Source organism: Aethalodelphis obliquidens, unplaced genomic scaffold, assembly GCF_003676395.1.
Source record: "Aethalodelphis obliquidens isolate GAN/ISIS:26980383/991018 unplaced genomic scaffold, ASM367639v1 scaffold26, whole genome shotgun sequence".
Classification (NCBI taxonomy): domain Eukaryota; kingdom Metazoa; phylum Chordata; class Mammalia; order Artiodactyla; family Delphinidae; genus Aethalodelphis; species Aethalodelphis obliquidens.
The window spans coordinates 3,456,018-3,479,228 of record NW_020837970.1 but is presented as its reverse complement, the minus strand read 5'-3'; the positions used below and the strand labels follow the sequence as shown (position 1 = coordinate 3,479,228).

General features: G+C 40.0%; 1 protein-coding gene across 2 annotated transcripts in view; it reads left to right on the top strand.

Moving 5' to 3' along the window:
• Positions 1-8,434: 8,434 nt before the first annotated feature.
• Positions 8,435-23,211, top strand: part of NEDD4 (NEDD4 E3 ubiquitin protein ligase) — a 149,500-nt gene continuing 134,723 nt past the window's right edge. For both annotated transcript variants that reach the window (XM_027123089.1, XM_027123088.1), the window contains exons 1-2: positions 8,435-8,559; positions 22,521-22,594. In XM_027123089.1, coding sequence (XP_026978890.1) covers positions 8,515-8,559; positions 22,521-22,594 — 119 coding nt within the window. In that variant the 5' untranslated portion in view covers positions 8,435-8,514. The remainder of the gene's footprint in view (positions 8,560-22,520; positions 22,595-23,211) is intronic.

Genomic DNA, 23,211 nt, shown 5'->3' with positions numbered 1-23,211 from the left:
TAGGTTGGTGAAGACATCCACACTGTGAGGGTGAGGCACCCCAGCTCCATGGGGACAGGAGCTCTTGTGCTTGGGACCCTTCCAGAGCTCTCTTCATCTGGCTGTTCATCTGTATCCTTTATCATATCCTTTAATAAACTGGTTAACGTAATGTTTCCCTGAGTTCTGTGAGCTGCTCTAACAAATTAATCAAACCCAAGGAGGGGGTCATTAGAATCTCAGCCTGTCCGTCAGAAGTACAGGAGATAACCTGGGCTTGTGACTGGGGAGGAGGGTAGCCTTTTAGGACTGAACCTTAACCTGTGGAATCTGATGGTATCTCTGGCTAGATTGTACCAGAATGAAGCTGAATTGTATTGTATCAGAATGAAGCTGAATTGTAGGACACCCAGTTGGTGTTCAGGAATTGCTTGTTGGTATGGGGAAAAAAACCTCTACACACTTAGTGACCAGAAGTGTCAGAAGTGACATGTTCTCTGTAAAGGTAAAGGAGATACACAGGGGAGAAACACAATGGGGAAGAACTGGATTTTTCCTTCCATAGAAAGGAAGAAACGGGATCTTCCCTTTACAATAATTATGAACTAAAATTCATACTTTATTTAGACTTCTGTAGTTTTTACCTAATGTCCTTTTTCTGTTCCAGGATCCTATTCCGGATACCACATTACACTATTACATTTAGTCATCATGTCTCTTTAGGTTCCTCACAGCTGTGACTCTCCTTGTTTTTGATGGACCTTGACAGTTTTGAGGAGTACTCATCAGGTATTTTGTAGATTGTCTATTAGGATTTGTCTGAGGTTTCTCTCATGATTAGACTGGGGTTATAGTTTTTGGCCTCACAGAGGTAAGGTGCTACTTCCATCCCATCATATCAAGGGTACATATTATCATCACTTATCACTATTGATGTTGACCTTGAACACCTGGCTGAGGCAGTGCTTGTCAGGTTTCTCCACTATAAAGTTCCTCTTCGGGCTTCCTTGGTGGCACAGTGGTTAAGAATCCGCCTGCCAATGCAGGGGACACGGGTTTGAGCCCTGGTGCAGGAAGATCCCACATGCTGCAGAGCAGCTAAGCCCGTGCGCCACAACTACTGGGCCTGCGCTCTAGAGCCTGTGAGCCACAACACCTGAGGCCGCGTGCCACAACTACTGAAGCCCACATGCCTAGAGCCCGTGCTCCGCAACAAGAGAAGCCACCGTAATGAGAAGCCTGTGCGCCACAACAAAGAGTAACCTCCACTCATCGCAACTGAAGAAAGCCCCGCGCGCAGCAGCAAAGACCCAACACAGCCAAAAATAAATAAATAAAATAAATATAAAAATAAAATAAATAAAGTTCCTCTTTTTCCCCCCTTTCCATACTGTAACCTTTGGGATAAAATTACTATGCTTATCCCACACTGTAGCAGCGGTAGGTCATGCTTCCCTTCCTTGGGGTGGAGGGTGAAGTATCTACCTAAACTATTTTGAATTTCACACAAAGATTTGTCTCTACTCCCCCATTTATTTACTAAATGATTTATTTATATCATTACAGACATGTATATTTATTTTATACTTTGGGTTATAATCCAATATTTATTTATTTTGTTGCTCAAAGCTGTGGTAATTGAGGGTTTGATTTTTTTTGAGCACTTCTTTACTTTCTGGCACTAAAAGATGCTCCAGGTTCATCTTGTATATTCCCTGCCCCAGTCCTAGAATCAGCCTTTTCTCCAAGGTACCTGGGTTCCTTTTATTGGAGATATTTATTTTTAACCAGAACAATGTCATTTCTTTTTAAAAAATAATCTGAAGCAATCTATTTATTTATTTATCATTTTTGGCTGTACCAGGTCTTAGTTGCAGCACGCGGGATCTTTGTTGTGGCATGTGGGATCTTTAGTTGCAGCATGTGTCCTCTTAGTCATGGCACGCGGGATCTAGTCCCCTGACCAGGGATCGAACCTGGGCCCCCTGCATTGGGAGCATGGAGTCTTAACCACTACACCACCAGGGAAGTCCAGAAAGTATAAAGACATTTGTTCTTGTACCATTTGAGAGTACTTTGCCAACTTGCTGCCCCATCACCTTCTAATACCTTAGTGTGTACTTCTTATGAACAGGATCATTCTCATCTACATAACCACAGTATAATCATCATAATCTGGCAGTTAACATTCATACATTACAACCGTTTAATATATCCTCAGATATAGTCATGTTTCAGCAAATGTCCAAATACTGTCTTTTATAGCAATGGGGTTCAGAATCATGAGTTGCCTTATTTGTCATGTCTCTGTGATGGTTAATTTTATGTATTAACTTAGAGGGTGTTTTTGGATGAGATTAACATTTAAATTGGTAAACTTTGGGTGAAACAGATTGCTCTCCATAATATTGGTGGGCCTCATTCAATCAGCTGAGGGCCTGAATTGAACAGAAACACTCACCTCCCCTGAGCAAGAGGAAATTCTCCAGAAAACAGTTTTTGGACTTCATATGCACCATTGGCTCTCCTGGGTCTCTAGGCTGCTGGCCCAAATTCAGATTTTGGATATGCCAACTTCCATTACCATGTGAGCCAATTCCTTACAATAAGTTTATATATGTACACATACACACACATATCCTATTGGTTCTCTTTCTTTGGAGAACCCTGATTAATACGATCTCTTTAATCTCTGTCATTCTGGAATAGTTCCTCAAATTTCTCTGACATCCATGTCCTTGACATTTCTGAAGATTACAAGCCAGTTATTTTATATTATGTCCCTTAAGTTGGATTTGTGAGATGTTTACTGATGATTAGATTCAGGCTGGGCAGGAATAGCATTGAAGTCATACTGTGTTCTTTTCATTGCATCCTATCAGGCTGTAACATTTCGATTTGTTCCATTACTGATGTTCACTTTGATCGTTTAATTACAGTGGTGTCTTTCAGCTTTTTCCCTTATGTACACAACATCAAACTCTGTAAAAATCTCACTTGCCAAACTTTGAATTTACCCACCTATTAGAATTTACATCGGTGTGGACTCATAGTACTGGATTTATTCATTAGATTATAATCTCATAGTACTGGATTTATTCACTGGATTATAATCTGTTGCTATCACTTTATTTCGGCGTTCAAGTTAGTCTGTATTTGGCCAGTGGGAACCTCTTCAAGTGGGCTCCTGTGTCCTTTTGACATGTCCCCATCATAACGTTCGTTACTTTCTGGCATAACAAGATGTTCCACAAGAAGACCTTATAAACAAGACTGTTTATAGTAGCATTATTTGTAATAGTTAAACAAAACAACCATAGAAAATAACCCCCCAAAAAAGAAAAAAAAATGGGAAGCATTGACTCTCATTGCTGAAGTGTAAAGTTCAAACTCCTTAACATGGCATGGAAGAGAAAGTCAAAGCAAGAAGCACTGTGCTGTATTTGGGTTTCAGTGGGGAAAAACTTTTAGAATTTACTTCATTAAAATAAAAAAAAGTATCATGGGATCAGATGTTTAACACCATAATCACAAACTGACATTTTTGTATTTGAATGTAATGCACCTTTGGGAAAAGATTAGTAATATCACTGGTGCTTCATTTATCTCAAGTGATACAAACTCTGAACCATTATTAAATTTCAGAGCTGCCACTGTAATTTATCTAAACATTGTGCTGTAAACATTTGAAACAGCTAAATCATATAATAAAAGGTCTTTACAAATTCAAAACAAAACCTGGAAGCACCCCAATGTCCAACAACAGAAGAATGATTAATTGTGATAGAGTCATCCAATGGAATATTACACAACAGTAAAAATAAATTAACTACCATAAACAAATCAGTGTGAATCAATCTCACAAATAGAATGGTGAGTAAAAGAATCCAAGTCACTTTATGATTGCATTCATACAAAGAAGCAAACATGAACAATGCATTATTGAGTAATACATACATCTGATTAAATAATTAAAAAAACAAGAAAGTGGTAAACATAGAATTCAGAATAGTAGTTATCTTTTGGTGAGTGGAGAAAAGGAAATGGGATAGGAAAGCATGAAAGAGGTGAAAACAGTTGTTGGTAATGTTCTTTTTCTTACAGTGGGTGATAAGTATATTAGTGTCCAATTCACTGTTATTCTTTATACCTTACCTGTTTTTATAATCTTTTGTATGTACTCAGAATTTAGTTTAAAATGTTTCTATAATTTTGGACATGTTAGACACAGTTCCTGTGTTGTCTAATATAGAGGTCACTAACCACAAGTGACTATTTAAATTTAAATAATTAAAAAGTTGCACTAGCCACATTTCAAGTGCTGAATAGCCATGTAAGCTAGTGGCTACCATATTGGCAATGTAGATATGAAAAGATTTCCTTCACTGAAGCAAGTTTTGTTGGACAGTACTAGACACGGTGACTATCTCTGAGAAGAGGCTCTGAGAACTCCCTTCCCACACTTGGATTTTCCCTTAAAGGTTAGATTCCTGGAATCCAAGAGTGGAGGTGACCTGTGTCTTGGGTACAGTCTTACACGGAAAGCTTTACAGAAGTGCCCACGACCCCTACCTCATTCCAGAGTGGAACAGCAGCAGTATCGTAGAAGTAAGGCAAAGGGTAGGCTGGAGATAGGCCCCATGTCTCTGCAGCCACAAGGGTTGTTCCCAGCCTGTGAAAACAACCACAGGAACCAGGAAGGGCCAGGAGCAGATAAAAGAGGTCGGAGGACCTGAAGGGGTTTTCATCTTTGAGCTAAAATGGCCTGTATACCAGAAACAGATGAGAGTGCTGATTTCTCCAGGGATGCTGCAGGGTGAAGATGCTAGGGCAGAGACTGCTAATTCCCTTCCTATATCCATTCCTCTCCAGAAACAGAAACTCAACAAGCCTTCCCAGAAAAAAAGTCTCTTCCTATCCTGTATTTAGATACAGCCATGTGACTCTGATTTGTTTTTTTGTTGTTGTTGTTGTTTTTTTGCGGTACGTGGGCCTCTCACTGTTGTGGCCTCTTCCGTTGTGGAGCACAGGCTCCGGACGCGCAGGCTCAGCGGCCATGGCTCACGGGCCCAGCCGCTCCGCGGCGTGTGGGATCTTCCCAGACCGGGGCACGAACCCGTGTCCCCTGCATAAGCAGGCCGACTCTCAACCACTGCGCTACCACGGAAGCCCTCATGTCTGTTTTAAGAGTTTAAGTAGAAGGCTCCGTTAGCCTTTCTTAAAAATCGAGCATGAGACCTCAACTCCTTTCTTTATTCCTTCCTCTCTCTTGTTGCCTACAACATAGACGTAATGGTTGGAGCTTTAGCCTCTCTCTGGACTATGAAGATAAGGTCCACACTCACAAATGGCAAAGCAGCCAGCCGTAAAGTTCCTGGATTTCTGATGTCTTTTGTGGAGCAAAGTAGCCATATTTACCCTGGCCTGCCTACCTCTGGACTTTTATAGAAGAGAACAATATAATATCTATTTTTTAAATCCTACTAGTTTGGGTTACTAACAGCCAAATGTCATTCTAACTGGAGACCGCAACTAGAGACCAGTGGGATCAAGGATGCATCTACGAATGCCAGCGTGGAACGATGAAGACCGTGCCGTGCCCTCCGTCCCCAAGATGATGTTGCACCACAGCAGCCTACTAGAACTTAGAATCAACCTTAGAGGAAGGAGGGTTGAGGAGGAACACTGAGTTGATTAAGATTAGGTTTTTTACTACTGGGCAGACAGGAAACTTGAGGTGGGGACTAAGTTCTGTTACAGAATTAAATAGTAACATTCATAGTAACATTATATAGTAATATTAAAAGTAACATTCCCTGCACTACTGAGCTCTGGGTCTGAGATAGACTCTGCAAAGACTGTAGCCGAAACCATGGCAATGGCAATGGCAATGGATGAGGTACAGGGAGTTTAGAGTGGAAGAAGAGGAAGAAAAAGTGAAACTTAAAGAACTCAAACATCTAGTATCAGAAGACAGGCCGCCAGCAGATATTATGGAAGAGAGAATTAAAGGGTAACTTTCAAAAAGGACTTTTTTTTTTTGGTATTCCTTACAGAATTAATAACCAACATTAAAGTATCTTTCATATTGTTACCCTTGATAGATCAGTTATTTAACACCAGAATTTTTTATCTCAAAGACTCATAAAATGAAAACAACTTCCACTTCTGCATTACAATTAATAGTTTAGGCAGAGATAAAGAGGTTTAGGTACATAGACGATTAGGAGGTCTTGACGAGGTTTACTGGTTTCTCATTTGTTTACTGCTCCTTTATCAGTTTGAAGGCTCATGTAAAAAGAGATTTGAAGGGAGAACAGGTTCACGAACAAGAAATAGCATGGTGATGCCACTGGAGGTTGCTAGAATTGCCTAGCCTTTCACTTGGGGGCAATCTCTAGCAGAGGTGTGAGGCTGGGAACAAATTATTATGCACAATATCACATTCTTCAAACACGCCTCTTACATGGTTGTACACATACATAGTTATTCAAGTCAAATCAACATGAACTTAGTTGAAGGCAGCCTAGGTGGGCAAAAAGCCTGCATGAGTATACCATGCAATTGAGCGACATGTCCAGTTGAAGAGGGGTTTCTCATTCTACACAGCTTTCTTGATGGTAGTGGTGATTATTGGACCACCAGCTAATACCACCTTCTCTATTTGAACTTCCTTATAATTCCAGGTACCAGATGCACAGGGCCTCTTCTAGCTTTTGGCTGGGAAATAATAATTACTGTAGTTCATCATATGTCAGTTAACTGCCTGCTTAATTCTTATTATGATTTTGGATTCAGACAGAATAAGTAATCATGAGTCAAATCAGTGGTATTTGGAATTATCTTCACTATTGCCTATTGGCTATATGAGCTGATGCTTTACTTTATAAACCACTGGGATTTCTGGTTGATTTTATTACCAGTTTTAGGTTGTGTGTATCCTTCTCATCATTCATTAAATTTTAGTAGGAGGATGGAAGCTATTTCTATATCTGTTTGAAACCATGTCCTGAAATGACATGACTGTCCTACTTCAAATATTAAAATGTGTATCAGAAAGAGATGAGGGAAAAGTATTATTTCCAAAATAAAAGAGCATACTAAATATTTTCAGATTTTACTCCTAACCTACTAAAAAACACAAGTATGTGACAGTTTATAAAACAAAGACATTTATACTATGATAGCTTTTTAAATTTAGTTAAGCCAACAATTCCTGACCTTTCTGGAATTCTACATTCATGTTTACTTAATTGCCACTTCTTTCTGCCTAATACAGATGATAAAATTTGGATGATGTATTATTAATCGAATTTTCATACATAACACAAATGGATCCTGCCAAACATAAAGTACAACAGAATCTTATATAACAAACCAGTAATACTGGTATTTTAAATTGTTTATTCTGTATTCCTTAAGGAAAATTTAAATTAGATTTTGAGATTCTAGAGTTTTGCAAATTTCTGCAACTGTAGGAAAAGGACAAGATACTAATTCTGGCTTAGACAATGAGTGCTTATCATTTTCCCCATTCTGTTTTTGGGTGGTTTGTTTGGTAAGAGTCTTCCTGTGACTGTGGAACTATAAACCCCATCAGACATGACTATAAAATAAGCATGATTATTCCATAGCACAGGAGGTCCTAGTTTATTTTCCCCCTTCTTCGCTACCTTCCAGTGGTGCTGCAGATCAAGGCTTACTTAGCTAAGCAGATTTAGAGCGTTAAGCCTGGAGGCTGAACGTTATTGGGAGGCTTTAAAGATGGACAGACCATATGACAGGAAACATTGATTGGTACGGTGTTTACAAATCACAAGGAGAGAATTTCAGATCCTGAGTCCAAGACTGATGCGATCCCTACAGGCCTCCCCATTTGCTACCATGCTCAGGCTGGGCTTTGCCTGGGCGTCTCAAGGTCCAGCTTCTATTGGAATCGGCAGCCTTAACTGACAAAAAAGCGGTCTGATTTTTAGTTTGTAGAGAGAATAATATTAAGCTCTCCTGATCCCAGGTGGCTAGTCAGAGGCCGAGTTCTGGGGCGGATCTCAGTGAGACTCGTTGCCGACGAAAGCCGCAGCTTTGTTTCCCCGGGGAAGGGCGGACGTCCTCCGGGCGCCACTGCCGGCTCGGCGCAAAGCCCTGGAGCTGCCTGGCTCCCAGAGGCGGCCGCGTCAGCCACTATCGTCCTGGCGTGGGGACTGAAGGCGCGCCCGCGCCGCGCGCGGGCTCCTCCCACCCGAGCCCCAGCACGCACGTTTTCCCACCGCGCGCGGTCCCCGCGCCCAGAGCCCCACGACGCGCGCCGCTGCAGAGGCGCGGCCGGCCTTCCCCGCCCTGTTTCCTCGTGCCATGCCGCCGGCCGGCCGCTGGCGTCGCTGTGCGCCCAGGGGAACACCGCCCCCTCTTCCTCCAATTCCTCCCGCCTCCTCCCTCTCCTCCTCCGCCTCCTCCCTCTCCTCCCTCTCCTCCTCACTACAGTTCCCACTCTCTGGGAAGGGGCGAGTGCGTCCGGTTTGCTGGAGCCATTCGGAAATGGCAACTTGCGCGATGGAGGTGTTCGGAGTCCCGGAGGACGAGGTGCGAGGGTCGCGGGGCTGCGGGGCGAGCTTCCCATCGCGCTGCCCATCAGCCGAACGGGAGGAGGCGACGGCGGCCAGAGGGACTGCTGTCAGCGCCCTCCTCCCTCTGCGCGAGCTCCGGGAGCGCGCCGGGCGCCGTGGGGACTCCCGGGGCTGCCTGGCGCGCGCAGGCGGGTGGGGTGGGGTGCTTTAGGGAGCCGCATTTTCTTCGCGAGCCTGTGGACTCTACACCCCGCTCTTCCCTGGAACTGCCGCCTTCCTTGTCATTTTCCTTCAGGAAGTGATGAGGAGGGGGGCTAGGCAGCCAGCGGCGTGAGTGCGCGGGGGCACGCGCAGCACCCCGCCTGCCCCTTCCTGCCACCCCCGGCCGAGTGTGCGTGAGCTCCGGGCGGGGGTCGGGCGGGGCGAATTTCCCTGGAGCTTAGCATCCCGGCTGTTGATTAGCCTGCTCTGGCAGAGAGGCCCGTTGGGCTTAACTTTATGGACTTTGACCTGAAGACTTACAAGAGAATTGTCATTAGCTGTTTGGGTTATTTCTTTTTCATTTGAAATCCTTTAAAACCCCTTTACGGGAGACGGGGATGGGAAAGCAGGCAGATAGGGTTTTTTCCCCCTTCTATTTAGCAGCAAGTGTCAAGTGTGGAAAGTTCACGCTGTGTTTCACTGGTCTTCACTGGTATTTTAAAAATTAAGCCAAAAAGTATAAATATTTAAAAGAACTTCCCACAGCTGTTGACTCAAAATTCTGTGATTTGAGAATTGTCTCTTTTTCAGCTAAATAACTTAGGCTGGTTATGCCTTAACGCTTATTAAAAATAAGGCTACTTGTAAAGAGCAGTTACATTTTAAGTGAGATGTGCCTTCCCTGTGTTATTGGTGATTGTCTCAAAAATGGGAATGGGTGGGAAATGAAAGGCTATCTAGTCTAACAGTGACAAGTTAAGTTTGGGAAAAGATTTTAAGCATTCTTGTTCATTGACTAAACTGTCATATGTACCTGCTATCAGGATTAGACCCAGTTAACTGTAAATCCTTCAGCCTAATTTAGATTGATTGCTTAGATTTTCTAAGAGTGTTGGAATAGTGCCTTCTCTTAGTAACTTGGTATCTTCAAAAAACATCTTTTATAAAGTGTCTTTTACATTTCTCTTGGAAGTTCTTGGTATATAAACAGTGGGCAACTTGCTGATGCAAGCAAGTTATCTCCGAGCGTTTTGAGAATGATTATGTGATGCAGTTAATTTCTTAGTTATTGCTACCAGAAGAGAAACAAAGTGATGGTGGACAAATGGTGGCAGCTCAGCAGTCCCTCAGGAAGGACAGTCAGTATATGGCTGAAGATAATATTCTAGCTAATGTTCCATTATTGTTCTGTAGAAGAGATCAGAGGAAAATAATGCAGTGTTGAACCTGCTATGATAGCTTTCTTCTTATCAGTCCGATCTCCCTGCTTGCTACAATAAGTTGTTCAATGCAGATAATCTCAAACTAGCCTCCAACCCAATCAGGCTGGCCTTGGACTTTCTTTCCCTGTTGTTACTACTCAGAGGTAGGCTCTGCTATTCCAGATTTCTCATATCACCTTTTTCCAGCAGAACCAACTGATCATAGCATCTTGCATCTTCTCTCTCTCTTTTCTCTGTACAGATTTGTTTTCAGTTGTCTGCTTCTCATATCACTCTTCTGCCCAGCTGAGATAAATTGAATCATGCCAGTTGCTGGGTGGTCAGTAAGCATCCGGGACTAAGGGCCCTCTGAACTGAGGTTTTCCTGAACTGGATGAAGGATTTGTACTTCTGGGCAGTTTCACTCTGTTCACAGGGGGGGGTCCTGGTTGTCAGCCTCATGACTCAGATTTCCCTCCCACTCCCCTGTTCACTTTTTCCACTTAGAGGAAGAGAGTGAGATAGGCAGATGAGAGACATGATGATGAAGTGTCATCTTCTACTTCTTCCATTGTAATTTGGGTTATTCATTCGACAGACGTTTTTTAGCTGTCTGTTGTGTATCATGCAGTATGCTAGGCACTAGGTACACAGAAAAAAGAGCATCTGCCTGTTTTGTGAGAAGCTCAAAGTCTAGTGGGAAAGACAAAAATCACTTGTTTTCTGGTGGAGGTTGCCATCTCATCACTATCACTTGCCTTTTATTTTCTGGTCTATCACAAAAGTAAAAGTGGGCTTAGAAAAGCAACCCCCCCCCTTCCTTTTTTGGGAAGAAAAACACTGCAGCTATGTCATTTTCTAAAACTCACAGACTAGTGATTATAAGATAGGTTTGATATGACAGCAAAAAGAGATGATTCTTATTTTAAATTTGAAACTGAAACAAAGAAAAATGAATAGGAATGGGATAGAAGATAGTGAGAGAAGTGTAATTTAACCAGTATATGAAGAGCCGCTGAGTCACACTGTATGAGCATATTGGTGCTGAAGAATGCCAAAATTTAGGTCATTATATCTCGCTCTCACTTTGGGGTGGGTTTTAGCTCTTCTTCCACATATGTGTCTTTGAGTAAGAGATGGTCCTGGCTCCATGCATAGAATTTTGCCATTAAAGAGTAACAAACTAAGCAAGTAGTATACTATAATTTATACCAAGTTTGCTCTGACAGTCTCTTGGGATTAACAGTAGAGGATAACTCCCGCCCAACTGTGGTGAGGAGTGTGGTAGATATGGGGCCTGCCATTCAGCATCCCTTCCCCCTTCATTTCAGTGGATTTCCCTGTTATGCAGAGGCTGGAAAGCTAAACACCATGTTTCCCAGACTCTCTTGCACTTAGCATTCTGGAAAGAGGTTGTGAAATAGGTTTCCCAATGAGGTGCACCTACTTGAGATTGGGAAGGTGAAAATGGAGTGGGGCATAACTTCTTGTTTCCTTGGTTTTTTCTGCTGACAAGTGTAGTCATGTAGACATTGAGTTTTTCTACAAAAGTGTTTCAGTATCTGTAACTTGGTTTGTGGGTATTGACAGGAAGTTACAGAAATAGCGGTCTAGATTTGGTATGTTCTTAAAGTCAACAGATCTGGCGGTGGCTCCTGATTACCTACCTTTCTGACTCGGGTACATGTAGCAGCTTCCTGGGTAGGCCAGTTCCGAGGTGTTTTCGGGTCCTCTGAAGACACAGCCTACAGCCTGCCTCTGCAGCTCTTCTAACAATTTTGGAAGCACCTAATTCCCTGTATGAGCATCTTTCTTCTTAAAATATCTAGAGTAATTTCTGTTTCCGACAACTGAAACCTGACTGAAACAAGGAAGAGAAGGAAGGAAATAAAGAGGAAAGGGTTGAGTCTCCATCACCAGTTTGGGGGTAGAGTTTGCACATACAGAAGAATGGATGCCTCTCATGCTGACAGCTACGACAATGCGTAAGAAACAGGGTAACAAAGAAGTGTATATTCTGACACTTCTAGACCCACTAACACTGAGCAGAAGCAGACCCTGCCTATCCTGGCATTGTACTGAGCCTGAGAACAAAGTTCCCAGCCTATATTCACTGCACACAAAGAAGGAGAAGCACAGTGTGAGCAGCAGCTGTGTTAGTATCTAACCCAATCTTTCATGTGTTGTTTTTGCCATTATGGCTTTTTTGCAACTTTTTAATTCCGGCATCATTCTAAAGTATTTTTTGTGGGTTTCCATGGGAACAAAGAAGTAGATATAATATAGTTTATTTTTAATTGTTTGCTTTTTAGTTATTTAAAGCCAACAGAAAAGTTGGAAGTACAGTACGAAGAACTCCAAATCCTCCTAAAGCAGATTCTCCAACTGTTGATATTTCACCACAGTTGTTACATAACCCTTTTTTTTTTTTTTTTTTTGCCATTTTCATTAGTGTTTTTGGAACCATTTGAGGGCAATCTGCAGACATGATTCCCCATCACCACTAAATACTCTAGTGTGTATTTTCCTAAAACAAGAATGCTTTCCTGCATAACAGCCATCCAGCCCTCTAAGCCAGGAAGTCAAGTGTTACAACACTACCATCCAATCCATAGATCCCATTCAATCTTTGACCAGTGTTCTAATAATTTCTCTTCTTCCTTCACGGTCCAAGATCCCATCTAGGAGTGTATGTTGCATGTACTTTGTATCAGTTCCTCAGTCTTTCTTATCCTTAACAGTTGTAAGGAGTACAGGCTGTATAACCTATTGATGTTTCTCAACCTGGATCTGTTTACTGTTTCCTCATGATCATGTCAAGGCCACACTTTTGGGGCAGGAATCACAGAGATGATACTGTGTTCTTCTCAGTGTATCATATCAGGGGTACATGATTTTGGCTTGTCTCATGACTGTGGGTGATAACCTTGATCACTTGGTAATTTTAGTGTCTGCCAGGTTTCTTCTTGGTATTTTCACCGTTTTTCCCTTTATAATTGATTGGTATTTTGTGGGGACATATTCAAAGATTATGCTAGTATCCTATCCCTCATTCGTCAGATCTCCATCCACTAGTTTTACTACCCGTCGATGATGACTTCCCCCTGAAACAAATGCTACTATTTTTTATTTCCATTTTTTTTGTGGGTTTTTTTTTTTTTTTTTTTTTTTTTTTTTGCGGTACGCGGACCTCTCACCGCTGTGGCCTCCGCCGCTGCGGAGCACAGGCTCCGGCTCCGGATGCGCAGGCTCAGCGGCCATGGCTCACGGGCCCAGCCGCTCCGCGGCATGTGGCATCTTCCCAGACCGGGGCACGAACCCGCGTCCCCTGCATTGGCAGGCGGACCCTCAACCACTGCGCCACCAGGGAAGCCCTATTTCCATTTTTATTAATTGGCATTCTGTGTTAAGAGCCTTCCCTTTCTTGGCCATTTGTTTATCCATTTATTTATTTATTTGTATCAGCATGGACTTGTAGAATCCCACCCTATTCAATGGGTTGTAATTAATTTCTATCCTTAAATTTTTTATGGCTCATATTATTTCAGTTTGGCCAGTGGAAGCCCTTGCAGGGAGGTTCCTATGTTCTTGTGACAAGTCCGCATCATTCTTTTGAGCTCTTTGTTACTTTTTTGGCAGCAGATGTTCCAAGATCCTCTTGTATTTCGCCTGGCCCGGCACTGTCTGAGAGCAGCCATTTCTCCTAGAAACATTGATTACTTTTAGTAGGAAATGGTTTTTAGAAGCCAAGATCTGTGTGCTCACTGTGCTCAGTGCTACTGGATGCCATTGCTCTTCAGCCATCTCAGCAGAGAGAGCTGAAATGTATGTGTGTGCCACACATATATACATATATAAGTCAACACATAAATCTATAGCTATTTCTGTATCAATCTCTATTCATATATCTAAAAATAATTAATTCATATAAGTATCTCCAATTCAAATCTAATATTGTACTTCAGGGTTCTTTCTAGTCATAAGTACCTCCTCTAAAAATGAAAATGCTGAGTTTCATTATTCTCAATACATTTACTTATGTGCTCAGTCCATTTACTTATGTTTTCGGTGTAACTAGTTTCCCAGTCATGCAGGTATCTCCTCTGTCTGCACTTCTGCACCCCACTTTCAGCTCCCTGCATCCTTGGGTGCCAGTGGGAGTACTGCTGTGTATGTCTATGCAACACTCTCCTCCTCTCCTCTGAGTCCCATGCCAGTGGGCATGCTCCTGAAGCCTCTCTGTATGACACCTCCCTCTTTGCCTCAGTGCCCCATGCAGGTGGGCATGCTGACTGTGCATCTCCATGAAACTCCCTGCTTCCCCCAAACTCTGCCTCAGGCCTGCCATGGCCTCCTCTGCACCAGGAAGAGAAGAGGAAAAAGGACTACAGTCTTTTTTAACAGCTAACTATTAGCAATTCATATGTCATATAGGAATAGAATCTCAGAGGCACCTTTTAAATACATTGCTTAGGGTGAGCAGGGGTATAAAAAATGGAATTTGACTAGGTTGTAATTCTGGCCCTGTCACTTACAGGTCATCTGGCATAAGTTTTTCACATCTTTCAGAGCAGGATTTTTTTTTTCACATCTTTATTGGAGTATAATTGCGTTAGTATCTGCTTTATAACAGTGAATCAGCTATACGTATACATATATCGCCATATCCCCTCCCTCTAGAGCCTCCCTCCCACCCTCCCTATCCCACCCCTCTAGGTGGTCACAAAGCATGAACTGATCTCCCTGTGCTATGCGGCTGCTTCCCACTAGCTATCTATTTTACATTTGGTAGTGTATATATGTCCATGCCACTCTGTCACTTCATCCCAGCTTACCCTTCCCCGTCCCTGTGTCCTCAAGTCCGTTCTCTACATCTGCATCTTTATTCCTGTCCTGACCCTAGATTCTTCAGAACCTTTTTTTTTGTTGTTTTATTTATTTTTTTTGCTGTACACGGGCCTCTCACTGTTGTGGCCTCTACCGTTGCGGTCCGGACGCGCAGGCTCAGCGACCATGGCTCACGGGCCCAGCCGCTCCTCGGCATGTGGGATCTTCCTGGACCGGGGCACGAACCCACGTCCCCTGCATCGGCAGGTGGACTCTCAACCACTGCGCCACCAGGGAAGCCCAGAACCTTTTTTTTTTTTTTAATTCCATATATATATGTTAGCATACGGTATTTGTTTTTCTCTTTCTGACTTCACTCTGTATGATAGACTCTAGGTCCATCCACCTCACTAGAAATAACTCAATTTCGTTTCTTTTTATGGCTGATTTTTTTGATTGGGTTGTTTTTTTTGATATTGAGCTGCATGAGCTGCTTGTATATTTTGGAGATTAATCCTTTGTCAGTTGTTTCATTTGCAAATTTTTCTCCCATGCTGAGGATTTTCTTTTCATCTTGTTTATGTTTTCCTTGGCTGTGCAAAAGCTTTTAAGTTTCATTAGGTCCTATTTGTTTACTTTTGTTTTTATTTCCATTTCTCTAGGAGGTGGGTCAAAAAGGATCTTGCTGTGGTTTATGTCATGGAGTGTTCTGCCTATGTTTTCCTGTAAGAGTTTTATAGTATCTAGCCTTACATTTAGGTCTTTAATCCATTTTGAGTTTGTTTGTTTGTTTGTTTTTTGCGGTACGCTGGCCTCTTACTGTTGTGGCCTCTCCCATTGCGGAGCACAGGCTCCGGACGCGCAGGCTCAGCGGCCATGGCTCACGGGCCCAGCCGCTCCGCGGCATGTGGGATCTTCCTGGACCGGGGCACGAACCCGTGTCCCCTGCATTGGCAGGCGGACTCTCAACCACTGCACCACCAGGGAAGACCTTTTTTGAGTTTATTTTTGTATACGGTGTTAGGGAGTGTTCTAATTTCATTCTTTTACATGTAGCTGTACAGGTTTCCTAGCACCACTTATTGAAGAGGCTGTCTTTTCTCCATTGTATATTCTTCCCTCCTTTATCAAAGATAAGGTGACCATATGTGTGTGGGTTTATCTCTGGGCTTTCTATCCTGTTCCATTGATCTATATTTCTGTTTTTGTGTCAGTACCATACTGTCTTGATTACTGTAGCTTTGTAGTATAGTCTGAAGTCAGGGAGCCTGATTCCTCCAGCTCCATATTTCTTTCTCAAAATTGCTTTGGTTATTCTGGGTCTTTTGTGTTTCCATACAAATTGTGAAATTTTTTGTTCCAGTTCTGTGAAAAATGCCATTGGCAGTTTGATAGGGATTGCACTGAATCTGTACATTGCTTTGGGTAGTATAGTCATTTTCCCAATGTTGATTCTTCCAATCCAAGAACATGGTATATCTCTCCATCTGTTTGTGTCATCTTTAATTTCTTTCATCAGTGTCTCATAGTTTTCTGCATACAGGTCTTTTGTCTCCTTAGGTAGGTTTATTCCTAGCTATTTTATTCTTTTTGTTGCAATGGTAAATAGGAGTGTTTCCTTAATTTCTCTTTCAGATTTTTCATCATTAGTGTATAGGAACGCAAGAGATTTCTGTGCATTAATTTTGTATCCTGCTACTTTACCAAATTCATTGATTAGCTCTAGTAGTTTTCTGGTGGCATCTTTAGGATTCTCTATGTATAGTATCATGTCATCTGCAAACAGTGACAGTTTTACTTCTTTTCCGATTTGGATTCCTTTTATTTCTTTTTCATCTCTGATTGCTGGGGCTGAAACTTCCAGAACTGTGTTGAATAATAGTGGTGAGAGTGGGCATCCTTGTCTTGTTCCTGATCTTAGTGGAAATGGTTTCAGCTTTTCACCTTTGAGAATGATGTTGGCTGTGGATTTGTCATATATGACCTTTATTATATTGAGATAAATTCACTCTATGCCTACTTTCTGGAGAGTTTTTTTTATCAAAAATGGTGTTGAATTTTGTTGAAAGCTTTTTCTTCATCTATTGAGATGATCATATGTTTTTTATCCTTCAGTTTGTTAATATGGTATATCACATTGTTTGATTTCTGTATACTGAAGAATCCTTTCCTTCCTGGGGTAAACCCCACTTGATCATGGTTTATGAGCCTTTTAATGTAGAGCAGGATATTTAATTCAGCTGATTTGCCTGTCTCCTAGCTATGTCTGTTGTTAAGAATATTCTACAGCACCTGGAGACATGTAAGATTGCTGATTCGAATTGCTAAACCCACTGTTCTACTGAATCGATGTTACTGACCTCTTCCTTCTTGAAGCTTCTATTTAGTCTGGTTCCCATCTCAATCCTGTTGAAGTTTTAAGAGGATAAATGAATGTAAGGCTAAGAGGTCTGCAGATAAATGACAGGAGGAAGACAGCACAGACAAATGGTAAAAGGGTTTGATAAGACTTTTATGGAATAAATATGTCTGTAGCTCAACATAACCTCCTGGCCTGACCCAAATGTCTGGCTTCTGTCGTGTGAGCCATGTTGGGGCAATGAAGAGAGTAATGTGAACAAACAATCATGTTAGTGCATATGGATTCCTTAATGAAGATCTCCTCTTTCAGAGTAAAAGAGTCAATTGAAATATAATCATAGCTGCCTTTAATTGAATGCTTGCTCTATGCTGGGCTCCAGGTTCTGTGTTCTCAATGCTTTGGCTGTAATTGTCATAACAGTCCTGCAAAACTAGGTAATGCTCTCCCCATTTTACAGACAGGAAATCTGAGATTGCGACTTGCTCAAGGACTTATCTCAGTAGGTAGCAGATCTGGGATCGAAACCCAGAACTCTTTTGTAACAAAGACATGGTCTTTCCTCTGTCCTACTGCACATAGTTGCTCAAATAAAAGAATGTAACAGAAGAGATTCTTTCTCAGCAAGATGATGAATGGAACATGTGCAAAATTAACTTGTAATTGTTCCTCTGTTCTTCCAGATCTTCTGTCTTTTTTTTTTTTTTTGTTCTTGTAGCTTTTAGGTGGACCTATGAAGTACTTGAATTCTGTATTTGCTTGACAAATATTTGTTGAACTCTTACTATATGTAAGGTGTTTGAGTCAGGCTATGAGGCTATAACGATGGACAGCAGACTTTACTGAATTTACAGCGTAGAGGGAGAGAGGGCCATTAAATATATAATCACACATCAATGTTTTATAAATGTTTTGAAGGAAAAGGAGTGGAAGATAAAAATATATAACAGGAAAGAAAAGAATTAATCTTATATGGAGGAGGGGAGAGAGTATGAGGAAAAGCTGAGGAAGTAGACTAAGGATGGATAGGAGTTAGCCAGGCAGTAGAGGAAAAAAGCCTTCTAGGTAAATAGAACTGCATGTGTATAAGATGAAATGGAGTGGAACATAAAGAAGGCTAGAGTGTTGGAGAGAGAGGGATGGTATCAGGAGGTGAATCTGTAGAGGAGAGGAGAGCAGAACCCAGTCAGGCAGGGCCTGAAGGCCGTTTATTAAGGATTTTGTATTGGATCCCAAGTGGAATGGAAACTCACTAAATGCCTGTGTGAGCATACACACATCATCGTCATCATCATTATCATCATTAACATTGCTATTTTTTTAATAATTTTTTTCCTCATGCAGTTAACATTTTTTTTGCTTGTTATTTCTTCATTTCTTCCTGCCCCTCTGACTTTCCATCTGTGATAACTTTTTTTCTGCCTGAAGTACATCCTCTAGAATTTCTTTCAGTGAATGTTTCCTGCTAATGAACTTCCTTGGTTTTTGTTTTTGGCTGAAAATGACACATCTTTGCCTGCAATTTACAACCTTTCTATTTTGCTTTCAAAAGTCAGTAAAGCTGTCTTGTGAGTGCAAGGGGAGGATTCCAGCTTTAGTGAAGAGCCCTGATCTGCTTGAGGATAATGTCTCTTTTTTGATTAAGGAAAAGATGTTTCATTTTTGTTTCTTTTTTACTCATTTGGGTACTATCCAGAATTCTGTTAATAATACTTTTAATATCATGATTCTAAAATTACTTAAGAGTTTGGTCTCTAGTTGCAACATACATGTTCTTCTCCTTCATTTTCAAAGATGTTGTGAGATGTGATCTCTGCTTATGGATGTGATTGAAGAGAGCTGTTTGGACAATTTTCTATCATAAATTTCTAAAATGAAGTTAAATGAATGCAAGTAAGCGGCATTTCTTATTTAATTTTATGAAAGAATCTTAAATCACGGTAGCGTTACATCATTTAACCACAGCATCTAAAGTAAGTAGTTCTCATCTTTGTGGTGGGAAATCCAAGGATAAAGTGTAAAAGTTGAATGTATCTGTGACTGCAAGTTATCATCCCCTGGAATTGTTTTTAGTTAATGCTTGCTACATTTTTCTTCCGGAGACTTCTGGGGGATAGTTTCAGTAGAGGCTAACACGGATGATTTTAAGTCAGGAGCTCCACAAATATGGATTAACTTTTTTAGAGAGGTATGATAATTTCTTTCCTCAATTAAGGTCATGTACAAATTATAAACACTTGTCTGCACTTAGAAAAGGTAAGATTATTCACTGAGGGCACCTTTGATTATACTTTACCACTTGAAAAAATTTTTACTTATTAAGTCATCAGAGAAAAGATTGCTGATTTTCAGAATCAGTCCTACTATAAAGTATAGCCACTTTCCAGTCAACTGGTATGGGAGAATTCAGCTGTAGGGCCAATAGAATATTTTAATTGGCCTAATTATTCAATGACCTTACAGGAAAAAAATGGTAGTTCTGTAAATCTCTTCAAATTTTTGGAAATCAGTTCCCACAGAAAGCTGAAATTTCAGTTTATGTTTTCCTCTCTGATTTTCAATTCTATCTTTATTTCTGATACTTGAGGATTTCTCTTCTTACTTGCAAGATCAGCTGTATATTTAATTATATTTGGTGATGGAGGAAAGTTATAAAATATCTAGCATCTCTAGTCAAGGATTTTTGTGTTATCTGAATTTGTCATCTGAGTTTTGAAGCTGATAGAATATTTCTGTTATCATATTTATTCAATGAAACCTCCAGGAATAAGGGTGGGTCTAAGTATTTAGAAATGGAAGAAGATTGAAATAAATACCCTATGATATGTATATTTTCCCCCACCCAGATCTATCCTCAGAAAGGAGTATGACCTACTACTTGCTGATGGAATAATTTTATTATTTTTTAAAATTTTTATGCAGTTTTAAAAGGTTACTTTCCATTTAGTTATTACAGAATATTGGCTATATTCCCCATGATGTACAATACATCCTTGAGCCTATCTTACACCCAATGGTTTGTGCCCCACACTCTTATATTGCCCCTCCCTGCCTCTCCCCACTGGTAACCACTAGTTTGTTCTCTATATCTGTCTGCTTCTTTTTTGTTTTATTCAGTAGTTTGTTGTATTTTTTAAGATTCCACATATAAGTGATATCAAACAGTATTTTTCTTTCTCTGTGTGACTCATTTCACTTAGTATAATGCCCTGCAAGTCCACCCATGTCGCTGCAAATGGCAAATTTTCGTTCTTTTTTATGGCTGAATAGTATTCCATTGTGTGTGTGTGTGTGTGTGTGTGTGTGTGTGTGTGTGTGTGTGTACCACATTTTCTTCCCATTCATCTGGCTGATGGAATAATTTTAGAATAAAATCAGTTAGATTGCTCTCTGTTGGGCAACATTTATTTCACATTTGTTGATCTTATAAATGCTACTGTGAATACTGTTGTACTTATGGCCTTGTGTACATGAGTGAGAGTTTATCTAGGGGTTATATCTAAAAGTGCAATTCCTGGGTTATTGATTTGGAACTTTTAGTAGATATTGCCAAATATCTCTTCAAAGTTATTCTTCAGTTTATACCCCCACCAACAGTGTATTAGAGTTCTCTCTTGTGCTTGCTTTGGCAGCACTTACACTAGAGGTCTCTTTTATTACTGGTGAAACTGAGGATCTTTTTATGTGTTTATTGGCCATTCTCTATGATTTCTTGTATTATGTTGTTTAAACTTCACTTAGTGGCTTTTAGGAGTTCTTTATATAATCTGGATAATCATAATTTGTCCATGGTGTGTATATTTTAGATATTTCCACCCCGTGTGTCCCCTTGTCTTTTCATTTTGTTCATGGCATCTTTTTCCATATGAAATATATAAACATAATTTTAGTGTCAAATCTAACAATTTTTTCCATTAGAGTTTGTATTGTTTTAATCCTTTCCTACTCCAATGTCAGAAATATTCTAAAGTATCTTATGAAATTTTTAAAGTTTTCTTTTTCACTTTTAGAATTTGATGTATCTGCAATTTGTTTTTAGATATAGTATAAGATAGTGATCAAATGCTATAGTTTACCTCTTTACTCATTTTCACTTTTCCATATGAATTTTAGAATCATTTGTTAAGATCTATGAAATAATTCAAGGAGGGGAGTTGAAATTGTATTGAATTTATAATTTACTTTGGAGAAAACAGATAATAATATTAAATATTTACTTCCATGAACACAGTGAATTTCTTCATTTATTTATATTTTTCTTATTTTCTTCAATAATTTACAAATTTTATCCATAAAGGTTTTTGACTTTTATTAATTTTATTTCAATGTATCTAACAGTTTTGCTTACTTGTGAATTTTTTAAATGTGTATTCTGTTTTATAGTATTTTTTTACTCACCTTTTTATTTGAAAAATTTCAAATCTATGAGACAATAAAAAGAATAGTATAATGAACACTTGATTACTCATCAGCTAGATCCATAAATTGGTAACATTTTGCTTATTCCTTTTATTTCCATACACACACACATACGCTCATGTTCAACTTTTTGTTTGCTGAGCCATTTAAGAGTAAGTTGCAGACTTTATCTTACTTTGTCCCTAAATACTTAAATATGTATCTCTTAAAAGTAAGACATTCTGGGGCTTCCTTGGTGGCACAGTGGTTGAGAGTCCGCCTGCCGATGCAGGGGACATGGGTTCGTGCCCCAGTCTGGGAAGATCCCACATGCCACAGAGTGGCTGGGCCCGTGAGCCATGGCCGCTGAGCCTGCGCGTCTGGAGCCTGTGCTCTGCAACAGGAGAGGCCACAACAGTGAGAGGCCCGCATACCGCAAAAAAAAGAAAAAAAAAAGTAAGACATTCTTATATAAAACCTCATGATACTATTATGATACCCAAGAAATTTAATGTTTCCTACATTAAAATATCAATACATTATAGTTTTATTTAATATATAGTTTACTGAAAGGGATTTTTAAAATAATTACCTAAGTAATTATTACAAATGATTATGAACTCTAAATTTTGTGTTATCCTGTACCTAGCAACAATGATAAATCTATATCAGTTCCAATAATTTGGCTTTAGATTTTCTTGGAAGCAATGATAAATTCTTAGTCATTATAACAATTTGGCTCTAGCTTTTTTGGCTTTTCTTTGTAGATAATCAAGTCATTACAAATAACAATATAGTTTTTATTTTCCTTTATATAGCTTTTAATCAAATTAATTCCTGAAAAAGATTCTTCCAGTTAATTTTAATATCCTGTTACCTTATTTGAGATATATATATATATATACACATACACACACACATATATAAAGATAATGTGTCTTGAGTAAGTTATAAATATATGAAAATAAAATATAAATTTTTGTATTTTAGGAAACTTCCCGAATTGTGAGGGTAAAAGTTATAGCTGGAATAGGCCTTGCCAAAAAGGATATCTTGGGAGCTAGGTAAGTGTAAGAAGTTATATGTAAGTTATGTAAGAAGTAATAAGTTTTAAAAATTTGTATTTATTAATTAGTTTTTTTCCAAACTTTGGTTAGATGAAAAATTGAGTAATATTATTAGTAAGCTGTTTTATGAGGTAGAATAATGTTTCTAGTTGGTGGTTTACTAAATTCCTTGACATCTGAATTGCAGGGTTTGTGAACTTAGGCAAAGGTATAACTGAGAGTGGTAGTTATAAGATACATTATTGAGTTCTGTTTCTGAGAATCAGTAAAATTCTAACAGACGAATCCTTTTGCAGATAACAACCATAAACTCTGAACATATTATAAAAACCAGCAAGTTAAAGGCAGTGGAGAGCGAACAGAGCAGGTAGAGAGTCTAGTGGAGAGTCCATGTTTGGAGGTGTGGAGTTGTACTGAGTGAGTCTCCAATTTTATGAATTAGTCTGAGGCCACATGGAATCAGAACATGGAAAAATTATAATACTCATAGCCTGGGAAATCAGAAGACTTACTCTGAAGAAAACATGACAATGGTGGGGATTCTGGAAGGGAAAGAACTGGAGAGGAAATTCCCAAACTATGTCCACTGACATTTTGGCTGACCCTGAATCACA